The sequence below is a fragment of the Bubalus kerabau genome, chromosome 9, assembly GCF_029407905.1.
Source record: "Bubalus kerabau isolate K-KA32 ecotype Philippines breed swamp buffalo chromosome 9, PCC_UOA_SB_1v2, whole genome shotgun sequence".
Lineage (NCBI taxonomy): Eukaryota > Metazoa > Chordata > Mammalia > Artiodactyla > Bovidae > Bubalus > Bubalus kerabau.
The window spans coordinates 41,820,051-41,838,656 of record NC_073632.1 but is presented as its reverse complement, the minus strand read 5'-3'; the positions used below and the strand labels follow the sequence as shown (position 1 = coordinate 41,838,656).

Sequence of the window (18,606 nt, the reverse complement as noted above, 5' to 3'; positions counted from 1 at the left end):
GGGATCTTCCTGACCCAGGGATCAAACCTGCATCTCTTGTATATCCTGCATTGCAGGCAGGTTCTTTACCACTGAGCCACCTAGAAAGCCCCCAAGAAGACATCAGTTCAGTTTGGTTCAGTCGCTCAGTTGTGTCTGACTCTTTGCAATGCCATGGACTGCAGCACGCCAGGCAAGAAAACATAACAATCATTAGTGGCTTCACACCTACAAGCAAAAAGTCAAAATACATGAGGCAAATACTGATAGAACTACAGGGATAAATAAGTGAATCCACTATTGGAGTTGTAGACTTCAACACTTCTCTATCAGAATAGATACAGCAGGGAGAAAATCAATAGGCACATAGTTGAAGTCAATAATACCATCAATCAACAGACTGTAATTGACAACTATAGGCCACATCATACAACAATAGCAGAACAGGCATTCTGCTTAGGCCCAGGGGAGAAGGCGATGGCACCCCACTCCAGTACTCTTGCCTGGAAAATCCCATGGATGGAGGAGCCTGGAAGGCTGCAGTCCATAGGGTCTCTGAGGGTTGGACATGACTGAGCAACTTCACTTTCACTTTTCACTTTGATGCATTGGAGAAGGAAATGGCAACCCACTCCAGTGTTCTTGCCTGGAGAATCCCAGGGACCGGGGAGCCTGGTGGGCTGCCGTCTATGGGGTCGCACAGAGTCGGACACGACTGAAGTGACTTAGCAGCAGCAGCAGCTTAGGCCCAGATGGAATATTCGTTAAGGTAGACCACATTCTAGGCCATAAAAGCATTTTAACAAATTTAAAGGATATAAGAAAATAAATATTAAAATCATATAGACCAGAATGGAATTAAACTATAAATCAATAACAGAAAAATAGGTGGAAATCTCAAAATATTTTTGAATAAATGAAAATATAACATCAAAATTTGGGGAATGCAGCAAAATCAGTATTTAGAGGAAAATTCATAGAAGTGAACACATATCAGAAAAGAAGAAAGATGTAAGTCATCTAAGCTTCAATCATCTAAACTTCCACCTTAGGTAACTATAAAAAAGGAGCAAATTAAATCCAAAGTAAGCAAAAGAAGAGAAACAATATAAATATAAATTAGAGCAGAAATTAATGAAATTGAAAACAGAAAATTAACAAGACCGAAAACTATTTCTATGAAAGAGTCAATCAATTAATAAGCCTCTAGCAAGGTTAAGTAAAAGAAAAAAAAGAGAAAAGTTGCAATTACTAATTCAAAAATTAAAGATATAATACCAAATGGCACCCCACTCCAGTACTCTTGCCTGGAAAATCCCATGGATGGAGGAGCCTGGTAGGCTGCAGTCCATGGGTCACGAAGAGTTGGACACGACTGAGCGACTTCACTTTCACTTTCATGCCTTGGAGAAGGAAATGGCAACCCACTCCAGTGTTCTTGCCTGGAGAATCCCAGGGATGGGGGAGCCTGGTGGGCTTCCGTCTATGGGGTTGCACAGAGTCGGACAGGATTGAAGCGACTTAGCAGCAGCAGCAGTGATCCTATAGACATTAAAAGGATAATAAAAGGCACTATGAACAAATCTATGTTTGTAAATTTGATAACTTAGGTAAAATGGACCAATTCCTTGAAAAAATCAGTCTGCCAAAACATACATAGACTTGTATATATAGGCAATTTCCTCATATATATATGTGTGTGTGTGTGTGTGTGTGTGTGTGTGTGTGTGTGTGTGAATCCATTGACTCAATAATTAATAATCCTCAAAAATAAGCCCAGATGGTTTCACAGGTGAATTTTACCAATTCTCTACAATCTCTTCTAAAAAACAGAACCAGAGAAGATACTTTCTGATTCATTCCATGAAGCTAGAATTACTCTAACAACAAAACCAGACAGACATTACAAGAAAAGGAAACTACAGATAAATACTTCTTGAGAATATAGATGCAAAAAACTCTTCCTTATCATCCCTTTCTCCTGGTCTTACCATCCTGCTCTGGCTTGTCAGTCCAAGGAAAAAGCCTCCATCACTTCTTCCAGCTTCAAGGGTGGAGAGAATAGAACTATGAAGGGGAAAAAAAATGCTATCCCCCCTTCAATCCTTGTACCAATTACAAAAAATAAAATCTCCAATTTATAATTCTAGCTTATCTTTCATTTTGTTTTTTGAATCTACTCCAAGAGCTCTAATCTGGGGCCTCTGACTTCAAGGAGTCCCTCAACTAGAAGAAATTACATACAACATTCTGTGTGTGCACACCCATGTACATTTTGGGAGGGGTAAAGATCCACAGCTTTGAATAAAGTATTGAAGAGGAGTTCTGTTCTTTTGAATTCATAACTTCTTCCATGAAGTTAGAATTTATGATCAACAAGTTGTTAATTAGAAGTTATACCAAGTATTAATTGGCTTGTTTTAAAAGAGAGATACAGAACAAATTAACATGAAAGACTTTAAATAATTTAGTTTTTAGTCAAGGCCAGGTATGTTTGATTCCATCCTCTATACATTCTTTTTGTTGGGGATGGAATAATTAATAGTCATAATCATGACCTTGCTGCTGCTAAGTTGCTTCAGCCATGTCCGACTCTGTGCGACCCCATAGACAGCAGCCCACCAGGCTCCCCTGTCCCTGGGATTCTCCAGGCAAGAATATTGGAGTGGGTTGCCATTTCCTCCTCCAATGCATGAAAGTGAGAAGTGAAAGTGGAGTCACTCAGTCGTGTCCGATTCTTAGCCACCGCTTGGACTGCAGTCCACCAGGCTCCTTCGTCCATGGGATTTTCCAGGCAAGAGTACTGGAGTGGGATGCCATTGCCTTCTCTGAATCATGACCTTAGATACTGCAAAATTATGAAATCACAGGTGTATTATAAAAGAAAGATTACATTATACTAATATAGTTTTAGGGTTAATTTGAATTTCAGTTATTAGAAAACAGGTAACCCATGAATTATCTATTTACATAGGGTAACCTTCTCATTGCCTTCTCCTTGAAGGTAATTTTCTGCCTACTTATCTGGCAGATTCCACAGGAGGGAGAAGAGGAAAATCAGGACTCCTTTGTTTATTGTCCAAAAGTCGCCAGTTTGGTTGGCACAAACGAGACACCTTTGATTTCTGAGTTTTGGACTCTGATGTTCTGCACAATGTAGTCTCCTTGTCACCTGAACCTCCAGATTTCCAAGGTCTTCACCTCGCCCTGACCCCCGTCAGTCTCTTCTTCGTTACACACACACACACTCTCTCTCTCTCTCAAACACACACAAGCTCTGTAAACGCATTCTCCCCCGCCCCCATTAATGTAAAACTCCCCCCTCAACGCTCAACTTGAATAAAAATATTAGTATCAGACCCTGAAAATTCTCCCGGGGCTCCTCCTCTGCGTCGGCCCAGTTCTCAGGTTTCCAGGCGGGCCTGATGGAGGGCAGATTAGATTGGCTGAGCTACTGGAGGAGCAGAGGCTCCACCAAATCACAAACCCAGGATTTTCATCCTTCTCGGCCTCCTCCCTAGACTCCTGGCAACAGGCGTGCGTTGTTTGTCTTAGGGGAACCCAGCCTGGGGTTGCTATGGAGACATGACGCTGCGACTTGCAGAGCAACTAGGACCCAGATATCGCCTAGCAAACCTAAGCAAAGCCAGTGCCCTGCGTTGCTGCCTTCCATATCTGCACGCCCTCTTCATCAAAACTTTTTTTTTCTCTTAACTCCTTCCATGGAAGATTCCATCCCCGTCAACCAAAAAATAGAACACCAAGAACTTGTGGAAACAGGGCGGCCGTGGGAAGAAACGGTAACTACTTCCCAAGCTCCTGAGCTTGGATTATCCGAGGCCCTAGAGTTGGAGCAGGGGCCAGAAACTGGACTCCAGCCCAGGAGCAGCCCTCCTAGGATGCCCCTCTCTGGAGCCAGAACGCCGGATCAACCTGTGGATGACCTCGTAGGACTACGCCCATCATTTCCATCTTCCGCATTTCAGGAGCTCCCTTCCACTCTTTCTCCCCTGGCTCTGGCCAGGCAGGACTTTATGGCACCATGGCAGTCAGACAACACCACTAGTGTTATTTCTGAAGCGGAGACACCTCATTTTGGCCATTTGGAACAATTATCTGATAAAGGTGGATCAACTCCTCATCAAACATGTCAATCAAAGGGAAACACCTTTCATCAATCTCAGCAAACTAAATATCCCCTGTATGAACTGAGGGATGTGAGCGACCACACCTCTAAACAGAAAGAGCTGAGATTTGACATTTTTCAAGAAGATGACTCAGACAGTAACTGTCATCTAGATCAGCCTGAGTCTGGGGCTTCTCAAGTGGCCCCCAGCATGCTTGAGATTGCCATTCAGAATACTAAGGCTTACCTACTGAAGACCAGTAGCAAGTCGGGCTTAAATCTGTAAGTCTTGGAGGAAAAGAGAGAGGAAAATTTGGCAAAGGGAGGGGTATGATTATCTTTGTGTGAGGATGTGCTTCTGTGGGTGAATGAAAATATATCTGAAAAGTCTGAATTAGTGAGAGAGTGACTTCATAACTCTTTGTATTGTAGGACTCAAGACAGGTCACTGGTGGAGTTTCTTTTAGCTTCTTTAAAGGTCCTAGATACACAGAAATAAAATCTAGGAATTATGGAATCTGGGATTTGAAAGAAACCATGAAGTATCTCTCCAGGATGCTTTTTTAAAAGGACTGTCTACCAAAATCTAAGCATTTTCAGTGCTTGTATGATGTGGTTTCAAGTCCCTACCCAGGCCAGTGCTGGAGGGATAAATTACCTGCTTCACCTGGGACTGTCCCAACTAAGCATGGCATCCTGAGAAACTTCTCAGTCCGAGGCAAATCAGGAGAATTCCTTGCTATACAGGCCACCCAAGTACATGCCATTTTATCCAGATCTCTTTTAAAATAACCAATGACCCAGGAATTTTCTGACCATCCTATTATAGCTAAGATTCAGATCTCATCATTGAGTCCAGATTTCTAGAGGTTCTTGCTTCCAGGATTACATAATCATAGGGTCAACAAAATTACAGGGCTAGAAGGGACTTGAGAAAACATCTAATATAATCCGCTTGCTTTTTAAATGAGGGGACTAAGTCATGGAAAAATTAATTTGCTCAACATTTCTCTGGGTACAACACCCTCTGACTCTTACCTTTCCTCCATCACTCTGCTTCAACCACATGGCCTCGTCAGTTCCAGTGTTGCTACCTTAGCCCAGATGGCTTCTTCCCTAAGTCCTTCTTAGTTTTTGCTGGCTGTCTTCACATCTTAGGAATCAGCTTCCATAGAACTCTATTATAACTGCCTGCTCTTTGCTTCATAGTACTTAAGGTCATTTATAATTGTATAGAGACTTACAGACTTATATTTAATGTTTGACTCTCCCACTAAAGTGCAGGTCCCCAGAGTACAGGGACCACTTGATTTTTGAACGCCACTATATATTTAATGCCTCGGAGAAGGCAATGGCAACCCACTCCAGTACTCTTGCCTGGAAAATCCCATGGATGGAGGAGCCTGGTAGGCTGCAGTCCATGGGGTCGCTAAGAGTTGGACATGGCTGAGCGCCTTCACTTTCACTTTTTACTTTCATGCATTGGAGAAGGAAATGGCAACCCACTCCAGTGTTCTTGCCTGGAGAATCCCAGGGACGGGGGAGCCTCGTGGGCTGCCGTCTATGGGGTCGCACAGAGTCAGACACGACTGAAGCGACAGCAGCAGCAGCATATATTTAATACCTAGCACAGTGTTATCAGCTATTTACTGACTAAAGAATTAATTAATTAATTAATTAATGGCAGTACAGGAGACACAGTCTAGACCTTTTAAATCTAGTTAATTCTCAACATGGGGGCTTCCTTGGTGATTCAGCGGTAAACAACTCCTCTGGCAATGCAGGAGATGCAGGTTCAATTCCTGGGTTGGGATCTCCTGGAGAAGGAAATGGCAACCCACTCCAGTATTCTTGTCTGGTAAATCCCATGGACAGAAGGAGCCTAGCGGGCTACAGACCATGGGGTCGAAACAGAGTTGAACACAACTTAGTGACTAAACAATGACAACAATCCTCAAAACAATTTGCTGAGATGCCTACTGATTAGTCAGCAAACATTAAATGAATGCCATTCAATATACGTATGTGGCAAAAGCTTGTAACTATTACTTGGCTTTTAAAAATATGAAGTATAATCTTAAAGTCTGAAGAATAAGATATCAGTTAATATATAATGTGAGAAGTCTTCACAAAACCCAAATTAAAATATTATTTATAAATTACTGTCTTTAACTATAATTTACTTAAACTTCAGGTATGTGATTTGCTGGATTCTACTTGAATTGCTGATATAAACTTCTTGTCACAATTCCCTGGGTTAAATAACAAGCAAGAATTTACAAACTTTGATAAAATGTCAATAAAGCTCATTATAAATACTTGAAAGTTCACAATTTAAAACTGAATACAAAACATAAAATGGGAAATTTTCTTTTACTGAATTATTTTATAACTGACATTGCTTAAATAGCTAAATTTAATTTAGTGTCCAAATGCTAAGTCTCTGAGGTGGTAAATGAATTCCGTCCATAATATTCACTATTACTTTCTAAGTGCTTTATAGCCTGTAGTTAAAAGTGGCTCATTGAAGATGAACTAAACTCCATATCTTATACACAGCTCTTATTTAACAACCATGAAAGCTATTTTTTATTGAAGTTAAGACAATTTTGACTAAAATACAAAATTGGTTCTCATTTTGTGGAATAAAAAGCTGCTTCCTTCTTTTCTGCCAGTCATAACATTTCTGTTCATTTATAAAAATAGCAATTTTTGGAGAAAGAAGAAGATATTCTTCATATATAATATTTGCAAACTGTCCTTCACATTTGTTGTGCATATAATTTACCTATTTTCCTTTGACATTCTTAAGATCCATTAGACAAATACAGATATTAAAGAAAGAATTAAATAACTAGGGCAGGGTAAAGATAGTAGGAATTTATTGAACATCCATTTTGTTTCACTATGATAAGGAAAGAGATATATTAAAACAACAAACAAAAACCTAATTTCAGCCCTGGAAGAACCTACTGCAGTTGCTGAATGAGAAATATGTAATGTACACAATCACACCACAGTGTATCAGTGATCTTAGAAAGGCCCAGTCCACACTGAGGAAAAACAGTTTCAGGAATAACCTGAGTGGTAAGGCTTTGAAGATTAAGTGTATTTTAAATCATTTCTTGAGAAAAATATGTATAGAACACCACAAGCAAAGGCTCTCAAGTCAGACAGCAACAAGATGCTGGACAGACATCTACCTTGCTGGGCAGACATTCTAACTGAACTAATTGTTAGAAATGAAAGTGGAGAGATATAGTGCTTATCCACTAGAGAGGTAATTTATGCAAGTCCTCACACTGGACAGAGGAATTTCTATCTCGCCTGAGAGCAGTTTGACAGGCATTTTGGGTTCTTCAGTAGTAAATTTCACGTTGAAAAACTGGTATCTTAAAAAGCACCTCCTAGCAGTTATGTGTAAAATGTAATGAATTAATGAGAGATTAGAGATTAATTAATGAATCAATAGAGAGATTAGAGGCAGCTTCACTAACTCAGTTATGAAATAAAAAGCTACAGCAGTGGTTTTAACAGAAAAGGACAAAAAATATTAGAGTGCATCACATTTTAATAAACGTGAGAACATCAGATGACATTTTGCTCTCCATTCGTTTGTGTGGGGTGGGTTAGGATTGCAATATGAAATGTATTTCTTGTAAAACATTTCTAAAAACACTGAAGTATATAACTGGCTTAGGAAATGTGAAAAGAGAATTGATCTTAAAAGAGTCAGCTGGATTTAAAAATCAAGTTGGATTTGATGAGGGGTAGGAAAGGGGGATGGAAAAGAAGTTATGTTAAAAGAATGAAAAATAAGCTTAGTCACTTTTAAATATATAACTGAGAGATTTTGATCTGAAATAAAAAGTAAAAATTGTAGCTGATGTAGAACATGTATCTTGCTGTAACATGTTTTTCTTTATTAAGCTAAATATTCATATCATATTGAAGGAATTTCTTAAAAAGTTCTAGGATAAGTTATTCTTGACAATGGTAAATCTCTCGTCTTTAGGTTGTTGAAGTTTCCTAAAAACCCACTGAATATGTATAAAATATTTCTTCAAATGCTTTAGACAGGGATATTATCTGGAATTTTCTCTTTTCGGGTAGATATGATCATCTTTCTGAAATGCTGACCAAGGTCTTAGATAAGCGTCCTGAAAATGCTGTGGACATCATTGAAAATATTAGCCAAGATGTCAAGATGGAACATTTTAGTAAAAAATTAGATACACTCCAAAATGAGAATGAGATGCTTCCAACCTATGAAATGGCAGAGAAGCAGAAAACTCTTTTTCTTCAGGGAAATTTAGAAGGAGCTGACCAAGAACTGGAAGATGAAATAGTAAGTCACTCTGTAAAATTGAATAGGTCAATCTTAACGGTTTTTTTGAGGTGAATGGGGTGTGGCTTTAAATTCATACCCACTGCCTTTTTATAGCTTACTAAATAGTATTTGCAACCTCATTTCACACCACTCATTTCCTTGGTTAGAGTTTCTTATGTTTTCACATTGTGTTTTAGTATTTCACAGATTTAGCTATTTTATGTTTGTGGGGCTAAATTCCTTGGTATCAGTGAAAATGGTTTCTTCATCTTTTATATTTTCCAAAGTGCCTGGGACAGCCCGAGTGCATAGCTGTTTTTTATTAAGTATTGTTGAATGAATGAATAAATGGCACAAATTTAAAATTTGGTTTTAAATCAAGATGCATATTTTCCCCTTTAATTTACTGGAAAAATTAAAATAGCTTCTAATGTCATTTGCATTTTCTTCCAAGGCTACTTCTTCATATTGTAACTTGACAGTATGTATATCAATGAGACATAATAGCAGAGAAATAAAAGGTTTCTTTTAATCCCCAAAGATAAATTGTTGAAAATATTTACCGAGAAAGTTGACAGAGATTAAAAGCTATCATTCAAGAATGAAATCAGCTGTATTACAGAAATTTTACCTTCAAATATTTCAAATCAGTATCTGCTTTGTTTCCTAATGCCTGCATATTTGCAATTTATTCTACTGAGTAATTTATACTGTACATCTACTGAGCTTCTATGTTCCATTAGTGTTAGGCTATTTAAAACTATTTGTAAGTCTACATACTTACATTTGTAAGTCTACATACTTACAAATATGATGTTTGGAGTAAGATACGTTCAAAAAAGGACACAGAGTTCAGTCAAGGAAAGATAGGAGGGGTAGGGATATACCACATGGAACTAATGGTAAAGAACCTGCCTGCCAGTGAGTTAGAGACGCGAGTTAGATATCTAGGTCGGAAAGATCCCTTAGAGGAGGGCATGGCAACCCACTCCAATATTCTTCCCTGGAGAATCCCATGGTAAGAGGAGCCTGGAGGGCTACAGTCCACAGGGTCACAAAGAGTTGGACATGACTGAAGCAACTTAGTAAACACACACACACACCCTCTAAAGCTCTGTAGCCTTCATAAGGAGACACAAATGACACAGTGAGATATAGAAGAGTCAGAAGGGACAAGTGATAGGTGTCAAGGATTTGACATTAGCTGATCTTTTCTAAAAATATCTTATTCAAAACACTTGGTTATGGAGCTGTATATAGCATTGACAAGTCTGGGGACAAACAGCATGTGGGGATCAAATATTTGTTATTTTTGCTTTTATTTCTTTTGCCTTGGGAGACTGATCTAAGAAAATATTGCTATGATTTATGTCCAAGAATGTTTTGCCTATGTTCTGTTCTAGGAGTTTTATGGTGTCATGGCTCATAATTAGGTTGTTAAGCCATTTTGAGTTTATTTTTGTAGATGGTGTGAGGGAATGTTCTAATTTCACTTATTTGTATGTAGCTGTCCAGCTTTCCCAAAACCACTTGTGGAAGAGATTGTCCTTTCTCCACTGTACACTGTTCTTGCCTCCCTTGTTGTAGATTAATTGACCACAGGTACACAGGTTTATTTCTAGGTGCTCTATTCTGTTTCATTGATCTATATGTCTATTTTTGTGCCAGTACCATGCTGTTTTGATTATAGTAGCATTTATAGTATTGTCTGAAGTCTGGGAGGGTTATACCTCCAAATTTTTTTTCCCCCTCTGGATTACTTGGTCTATTCTGGGTCTTTTGTAGCTCCAAATAAATTTTAGTATTAATTGTTCTAGTTCTATGAAATAGGGATTGCATTAAGTCTTCGGGTTGCAAGCAGTTCTCTTATGGATAAAATATTAATCACAATGCTTGTATTCCTAGGCAGAACACGCTCTTCCAAACATTATGGAATCAGCTTTTTATTTTGAACAAGCTGGAGTTGGTTTGGGCACAGATGAGACTTACCGCATATTTCTTGCCCTCAAGCAGCTTACTGACACCCACCCAATCCAAAAATGTCGTTTCTGGGGCAAGATCTTAGGTCTGGAAATGAATTATATTGTAGCTGAAGTGGAATTCCGTGAGGGAGAAGATGAAGAGGAGGTGGAAGAGGAAGACGTACCTGAAGAGAGGGACAACGGAGATAGTGAAGCTGATGAAGACGATGAAGATGAATTACCAAGGCCCTTTTACAAGGCCCCACAGGCTATTCCAAAAGAAGAAAGCAGAACAGGTGCCAACAAATACGTCTATTTTGTTTGCAATGAACCAGGAAGACCATGGGTGAAGTTACCAGCAGTGACACCTGCACAAATCGTTACTGCAAGGAAAATCAAAAAGTTTTTCACTGGGCGATTGGATACCCCCATTATAAGCTACCCACCCTTCCCAGGAAATGAGAGTAATTACTTACGAGCACAAATTGCCAGAATTTCAGCAGGGACCCATGTCAGCCCACTAGGATTCTATCATTTTGGTGAAGAAGAAGGAGAAGAGGAAGAAGAAATAGAAAGTGGGCGAGATAGCTTTGAAGAAAACCCTGATTTTGAAGGCATCCAAGTGATCGATCTAGTGGAATCCCTATCCAATTGGGTTCATCATGTACAGCATATCCTCCCTCAGGTAGGGGTTTTGCAATTCTCAGCCTATCAGCTAGTCAGTAAATATGTATTAAATTCTGTCTATAATGCACACAGTATATTCAAGACAAAGGCCTTCAGACTGTAGACAAAGACAGAGACAATTAAAAAATCTAAACACAAAGTAGTATATAATTGCCAAGTCATTTAGACCCAGGATCTTCAAACAGATTTTATTTCCAAATGGAAGTAAAATGGGCTTTATTTTATTTGGGCTTCCCTTGTGGCTTAGATGGTAAAGAATCTGCCTGTAATGCGGGAGACCTGGATTTGATCCCTGAGTTGGGAAGATGCCCTGGAGGAGGGCATGGCAACCCACTCCAATATTCTTGCCTGGAGAATCCCCATGGACAGAGGAGCCTCATGGGCTACAGACCACGGGGTCGCTAAAAGTCAGACACAACTGAGTGACTAAACACACATGGAGTATTTGGCAAGTTATGGAAGAATTTAGGTTTAGGTGTGTTGTGAAATTATTTTTATATGTTAAATATAAATGGGTACATTAATTTTGGGAAGAGTTCTTTTATTCCATTCTTATTAGCCAAGGACATTTTTTTGCATGAACAATAAAAGATTTTAACAAAAACAAGTAAAGTGTCATATAGTAGTTACATAGAACCTATTCTGCCAGTTTTTAATAGCACTTTATATATAGTAGCTCATTTAAAACTCACACTTGTATAAAAGACTAATTTCCTTATTGTATGGATGAGGAAACTAAGGCAGAAAGTTTAGGAAATGTCACAAGGGAAACAGATCTAATAAGTTTCAGATGTGAATGAGCAGAATGAATCCAGAGTCCACACTCTTAAAAAATCCGGTAAACGGTCTCATTGGCAGGTAGAATATCTTCACTATACTTTGATGTAGATAAGAGATATTCTTAAATATTTCTAGATGAGTTAATTAAATGAGAAATTATAACCTCAAAACTCCATACCTAATCTTATTATCACATTGTTGCTATTAATAATAATAGTACCTTACCATCGTATAAATTAGTAAAATGCATTATTACCTTTTTCACTAAGGTTTGAATAATTTTAATATATAAATACCCTGTAACAATATTTTGCTTGAAATAACGTAGATCAAAATAGCATTTGGTAAATATACATTGAATGAATGAATGGTCAATATGCCACACAGTGGAACACCATGCAGATAAATTATTTCAATCCAAAGGAATATTCTGGCATTTTAAGGTCCTCATTAGACCACTAGATCTTGCAGTATTTTTGCCTAGGGTCGCTGTAATTGGTTCAACCCCATACAAAAAAGTGAGGAGGAAGAGGAAGAAGAAGATGAAGAAAAAGAAGAAGAAAAAGAAGAGCCTGACGACACAGAACAGGAAGTGGGGCCTCCACTCTTGACACCAATCTCTGAAGATTTAGGTAATTTTACATATGCTACATATATATGTGTGTATATATATGTGTGTGTGTGTGTGTGTGTACACAGGAATACATAAATATGTACATGTGTATATACAAGCATGGAAGTGAAAGTGAAGTCGCTCAGTCATGTCCGACTCTTTGCAACCCCATGGACTGTAGCCCACCAGGCTCCTCTGTCCATGGGATTTTTCAGGCAAGAGTACTTGAGTGGGTTGCCATTTCCTTCTCCGGGGGACCTTCCTGACCCAAGAATCGAACCCCGGTCTCCCTCATTGCAGGCAGACACTTTACCCTCTGAGCCACCAGGGAAGCCCATTTACGAGCATACCTTGGAGACATTGTAAGACAGATTCCAGACCACTGCAGAAAATGTGAATATTATAGTAAAATGAGTCAACTTTTTGGTTTCCCAGTGCACATAAAAATTATGTTTACACTTTACTACAGTCTATTAAATGTACAATAACATAATATCTAAAAAATGTACATGCCTTAATTAGAAAATACTATATTGTGGGGGGATGAGAGAATTAGGTGAGGGAGATTAGGAGAGACAGATTTCTAGTTACAAGATAAATCACTCATGGCTATGAAATGTAGAGTGTGGGGAATATAGTCCAAATAACATAAGATCTTGGCATGGTGACATGCTGCATGCTAAGTTGCTCAGTCGTGTCCGACTCTTTGTGCCCCCTTGGACTGCTGCGCACCAGGCTCCTCTGACCATGAGGATTCTCCAGGCAAGAATACTGGAGTGGGTAGCCATGCCTTCCTCCAGGGGATCTTCCTGACCCAGGCATCAAACTGGGGTCTCCTACATTGCAGGCTGATTCTTTACTGACTGAGCTATGAGGGAAACCCATATATGAATATATACACAGGTATTTCTGGCTTTTCAAAAAATCACTTTACAGCACTTTGCTTTTATGAGAGAACTACATTAGTACCAATTTTCACTGATAGAAATTAAAAAAATAAAAAGGCAAAACAAAAGTAATGTTCAGCATTTTTGCAGTGAGCAGTTATAGGGCAGCACACACTTCAGGCTGTCAGAGGGGCACCTCCAAGCTCCTTCCCCAGGAACTACACTCAGCATCAAGTTGTCATAGCTTTGCATTGTGTTTGGAGCTTCTGTGCTTTATCTCAGTTTATCTTGGCAATCTATTAGCAAGGTGTGTCCTAAGGTAATTGCTTCTTTGCTCTATGTCATTTTGGCTTACAAAAGGTTTCATAGGAGCGCTCTACTTTTGGATAGTGGGGGAAACCTTTACACACACAAACACACACACACTGTAGTTAATGGTGGGAGTAAAGACAGAGGTTGCAGGAGTGTATTGCAGAGGGGAAACATAAGTTGGCTCTCTTACTAGAAATGCTGACAGTTACCTTTTTTTTATATACTTGTTTTGCATTCTATAGATCATAAACACATGACATAGAGTAAAATATCATGAAGTACTATTTTTTTTTTTCCAATATACTCTTGTTCTCATATTCTTCTTTTCTTCCTGTTCAGTTTTGGAGTGTTCATGCTCCAAACCCTAGCTCTCTTTCATAATACTGACTTGGTCATCACATATTTTTCCCTCTACCACACAGGCCTCCTGCCCCTTGGTAAAACTTATTTTCTCTGTTGTTCAAATGTACACACATATATAAACACAAGACAAATATATATAAACACACATTTTTTTCAAATTTCATTGTTCCACAATGTTCAAATAATATCCTCCTGATTCTATGTTAAACAGATGTTTTAACTTTTCTATGTCAAGTGTGTGTGTGTTTTAAGGTTTATAAATATAGCTTTTCTGTTACACAGTATATGCTTGTCTATTTAGGAGTTAAATCTATTTGGAATTTCTCTTTGGTTTACAGAGATTCAGAATACATCGCCTTGGACAACACGGTTATCCTCAAATCTCATTCCTCAATATGCGATTGCCGTCCTTAGATCCAACCTTTGGCCTGGGGCATATGCCTTTTCCAATGGCAAGTAAGTATGTGCCCACTTGTAAGGCTGTTATTTTGATGATTTAACTTCTAGAAATTATAAGTTATCACTGGAATGTGAAGTTACTACTGTTTTCACTCTTCTTTGGCATGTCAAGTCTGTAATGGCATAAGATGAATTCAAACAACATCCATCTTATCCAACAAAGCATCAAATTCAGAACATTAGAGCAATTCAGACTTCTGTGTTTTCATCTGAATTATCCAATTAATGGAGCTAAAATGTTTTTTATTCTGCGTTTTATTCTGGTTATTCGAGTAACTGATAATCGTTTCATGTAGGTAATTCTAAGCAGTGTCAAATTGAGTCTTATCATTTTTGTTAGGTATCTTGAGAAAAGATAATTTAAAATATGTATGATTTAGGCCATCACTTTCGAGAGAATTAGGATAAGAGGATAGTCAACATCTGTCACCCAGAGCACATACTTCCATTTGTCTTATGCTTCCATTTCTTACTTAATAACCTAGGGTCAGGAACTTGGCTGAGCTGGAGAACTGAGTGGTCAAATGTCAGAGTAGCTATGAGATCAACAAGCCAAAAATGAAAGTGTTTTCAAGCCGTTAATCACTTGCTGTGACGGCATAAGCAAGCTGAAGCACTGATTCTACTCGCTGTCCGCCACCTCATTCCATTTGCCCACGTGGAACAGCACACTGGTGGAAGGTCAGATGGGTCAGCACAGATGTGAGGGCATCCCACTGACAAGGAAGTCCTCAACATAAGGCTTTTGCAGTTTTATGGACCTGCGACCAGAGGAAGGTGGGGAGGGCTAGGAAAAAGTACTGGGGACTGGGACCTGCCTGGTGGTTCAGTGGTTAAGACTCTGACTGCCACTCCAGAGGATGCAGATTCGATTCCTGGTCGAGGAACTAAGATCCCACGTGCCATAATGCCAAAAATCAAGAACAAAACAAAAAAACTACTGGGTACTGAGTCAGAGTAGGGGAAAGCATCTGTAAGATCTCCTCTTCTCTTACTCAACCCCCATTAGGAAGGCTTGGCAGAGGGGCCTGAAGACTTCTGCTGAAGGCCCCAGATGAAGAGGCTTGGGAATAAAGGCACCTGGGCCAAAAATACAATTCTATCAAGAGCATGACAGGCCAGAGGGGCCAGAGTCCTTGCCCACAACTCCTCTGAAACGGCAGTGCACTGGCTCTGCACCACGTCTGTTGCGGAGAGAGCACTTTTCTCCATGAGGTCTACCAGGGAAAGCTTTTGTGATCGCCCAAGGTTGGACCTGAAAAATCATGCATAGGTTTCTAACCACAAGCCCAAAGCCTCATGCAGCCAAGTTTGCTAGATTGGCAACTTAATTCTTCCTTACACTAAGGAATGTATGCAACCTTTAACTTAGTTGTTTTGTTTTTCTGAAAATAATTAAAAGATCAAAGGCTGTGGTCCAGTCCAGGTGTAGGGTTCATCTTGAGAGTCTGGCCCTATGTTTTCTGAACCAGGTTGAGCAGTTGGGGTCATAGTAACCCGCTGTGGGCTTCCCAGGTTGTGCGTGGTAAAGAATCCACCTGCCAATGCAGGAGACGTGAGAGATGTGGGTTCAATCCCTGGGTCAGGAAGATCCCCTGGAAGAGGTTATAGCAACCAGCTCCAGTATTCTTGCCTGGGAAATCCCATGGACAGAAAGGAACCTGGCGGGCTACGGTACACGGGGTCGCAAAGAGTCGGACACAACGGAGCACACACGCACAGCTCCCTGTGGTAGAAGAATCATTTAGGGATAGTTCATCTCTAATGCATTTTAAATATACTGTACTGTTTTAACATTATGGGGCTATGATACTCTTAAGTACTTTATTCTTTAGAAAAGGATAAGTTTTTCTTACTGAAAACTTATATATGATCTACATTTTATTTTTAACTTACAGAAAGTTTGAAAATTTCTACATAGGCTGGGGTCATAAATATAGTCCAGACAGCTATACACCTCCAGCTCCACCACCTGTTTATCAAGAGTACCCCAGTGGACCAGAAATTACGGAAATGGATGATCCTACTGTGGAAGAAGAGCAGGCTTTCAGGGCTGCACAAGAAGCAGCAGCAAATTCAACAGAGGAGAATGAAGAAACTGAGGAAGAGGAAGATGAGGAAGATGATTATGACTAATACAAGTAGAATTAGCCCAGTCTCATGAGACTGATACACACATACTCCTTATTTGGGACTGATTTATATATATAAATTACAACTATTCATGTGTAGAATATCATTCCCTGAAAATAAAAATTTGTAATTTCACATTTGGAACTATTAATATGTACTTTTAGAAAGATGCTCAACAGATTTTTCAGAGGCTAAATGACATTTTCTTAATTACTGTTTTGATGGCTTCAGCTAACCGAATATGTACTTCTGCATTTTTTAAGCCTCAGGTTGAATTTCTAATAGGCAAACAAGATAATATATACTCTACAAAAGCTACTTGGGGGGCTTAAATATTTTTTGAGTGTCAAGGAATACTGAGATCAAAAATATTGATAACTAAATTAGAGCATGTGTTCTTCAGCAATTTGTGATACTGTTGCAAATACTGTATGTATATACATCTATCTATCTATATATTTATATTCCCCCCAACCCTCTGTATGGAGAGGGTATACAATTCTATTACCTGCTCCAAGACTGTAGGAACATTCAAATTTTTTAGCTTTTACCTGTTACTTCTTAAAGAAACTTCTCAATGTAACTCTTCTTTCATCCTATAGAAATTGGTTTTACCTGATTTGGGGAAAAACTATTTGCAGAGATGGCTAGCTGGGACATCAAAAGACTTCAGACTGATATTTTCTATCACTGCTTTTCTAAAACTAGTTATTTTTATTCACTAAGAAAGTATTTTTAAGTCCTATATCCCTGGCACTCCAAGGCTACTGTTAAAAACTAGGCATTGCTTCAGAAATCTCAGGAGCTTACATTCGAGGGAAATATTTTGTGATACAAATATTATGTCATAGTACAGTGTCAAGCCCTGTGGTGAAGAACCAATTAAAAAATAAAAATAAAAAACCCTTCACCTCCATGGTTATTATGTGTAAAAGCAAAGTATCAGTAATTGTAGTTTCTGTAATTTTCTTGTCATAGATTGGCAGTTTGCAGATCAGTGATCTTACCTTCAGGCAACATTGCTTATCAAACCCTTAGAAAGGGAAGTCGCTCAGTCGTGTCCGACTCTTTGCGACCCCATGGACTGTAGCCCACCAGGCTCCTCTGTCCATGGGATTTTCCAGGCGCGAGTACTGGAGTGGGTTAGAAGGTATATTTAATCTAAACCTGAGCAGTTCAGGAAGCACTTCTAAGAGAAGAACTAAGGAGGAAAGGATCCTAGGCAGCGCCAGCTGTATTTTGGCAAAGGACTTTAGGCTGAAAAGAGTGAAACTTTGAGCATGGTGAGAGATGAAACTGAAGAGGTAAGCAGAGCCCAGATTGTGTAGGACGTTTGGATTTTAATCATGAGCAATGAAGGGGACTCAACTAGGCAGTCACAAAATCGTATTTGTATTTTAGAACAATTTGGCTTCTGTGTGGAAGATGGACTGACAGAGGATCAAGACAAGCAGACCAGTTAGGAGGATATTACACTGTCTAGGTAAGAGATAATGATGGCATGAAGCACCATAACTGCATGGGGATATAGAGTGGAAACCTGTTTACCAGTCTGAATGACAGTATTAGAAAGGAGGTTTTCCAGAATTTTCCAATTGGCAATACTATTCATTCCAAGAGTGCAACACTTAGTATTTAATACAATAGATAATATTCATAGAACTTCATTCAAGTAAGTTCTTGTTTGTTTTTTAATGGGGTAGCAGCCCCTTACTGCTTCTCCTTTTTAATTTAATATCTCTTTTTTCATCTACCCAGGTTTCTTTTTGAGAAAGTGCCTCTGACTCATGGTAGATGGTCACATGCTAATCAGATGTGCCCTCTATGGAATCTGAAATCTAAGCAGACATTCTACCTCAACTCCTAACCTGATTGCCCTTGCTATAATATTAGGCCATATTCTAGCCTCAACTGTTGCCTTTGTTCTAGAATAGTTCCCTAGTTACCTGTGGATTCTGTGAACTTCTGATAATTTG

At 39.1% G+C, this 18,606-nt stretch overlaps 1 protein-coding gene across 1 annotated transcript; it reads left to right on the top strand.

The window, feature by feature from the left end:
* The first annotated feature begins 3,701 nt into the window (after positions 1-3,701).
* Positions 3,702-16,731, top strand: RSPH4A (radial spoke head component 4A). Its single transcript, XM_055534735.1, has 6 exons — positions 3,702-4,387; positions 8,219-8,453; positions 10,341-11,081; positions 12,348-12,495; positions 14,377-14,494; positions 16,396-16,731. The coding sequence occupies exons 1-6, from the start codon at positions 3,702-3,704 to the stop codon at positions 16,631-16,633; spliced, it is 2,166 nt and encodes a 721-aa protein (XP_055390710.1). The 3' UTR covers positions 16,634-16,731.
* The last annotated feature ends 1,875 nt before the right edge of the window (positions 16,732-18,606 follow it).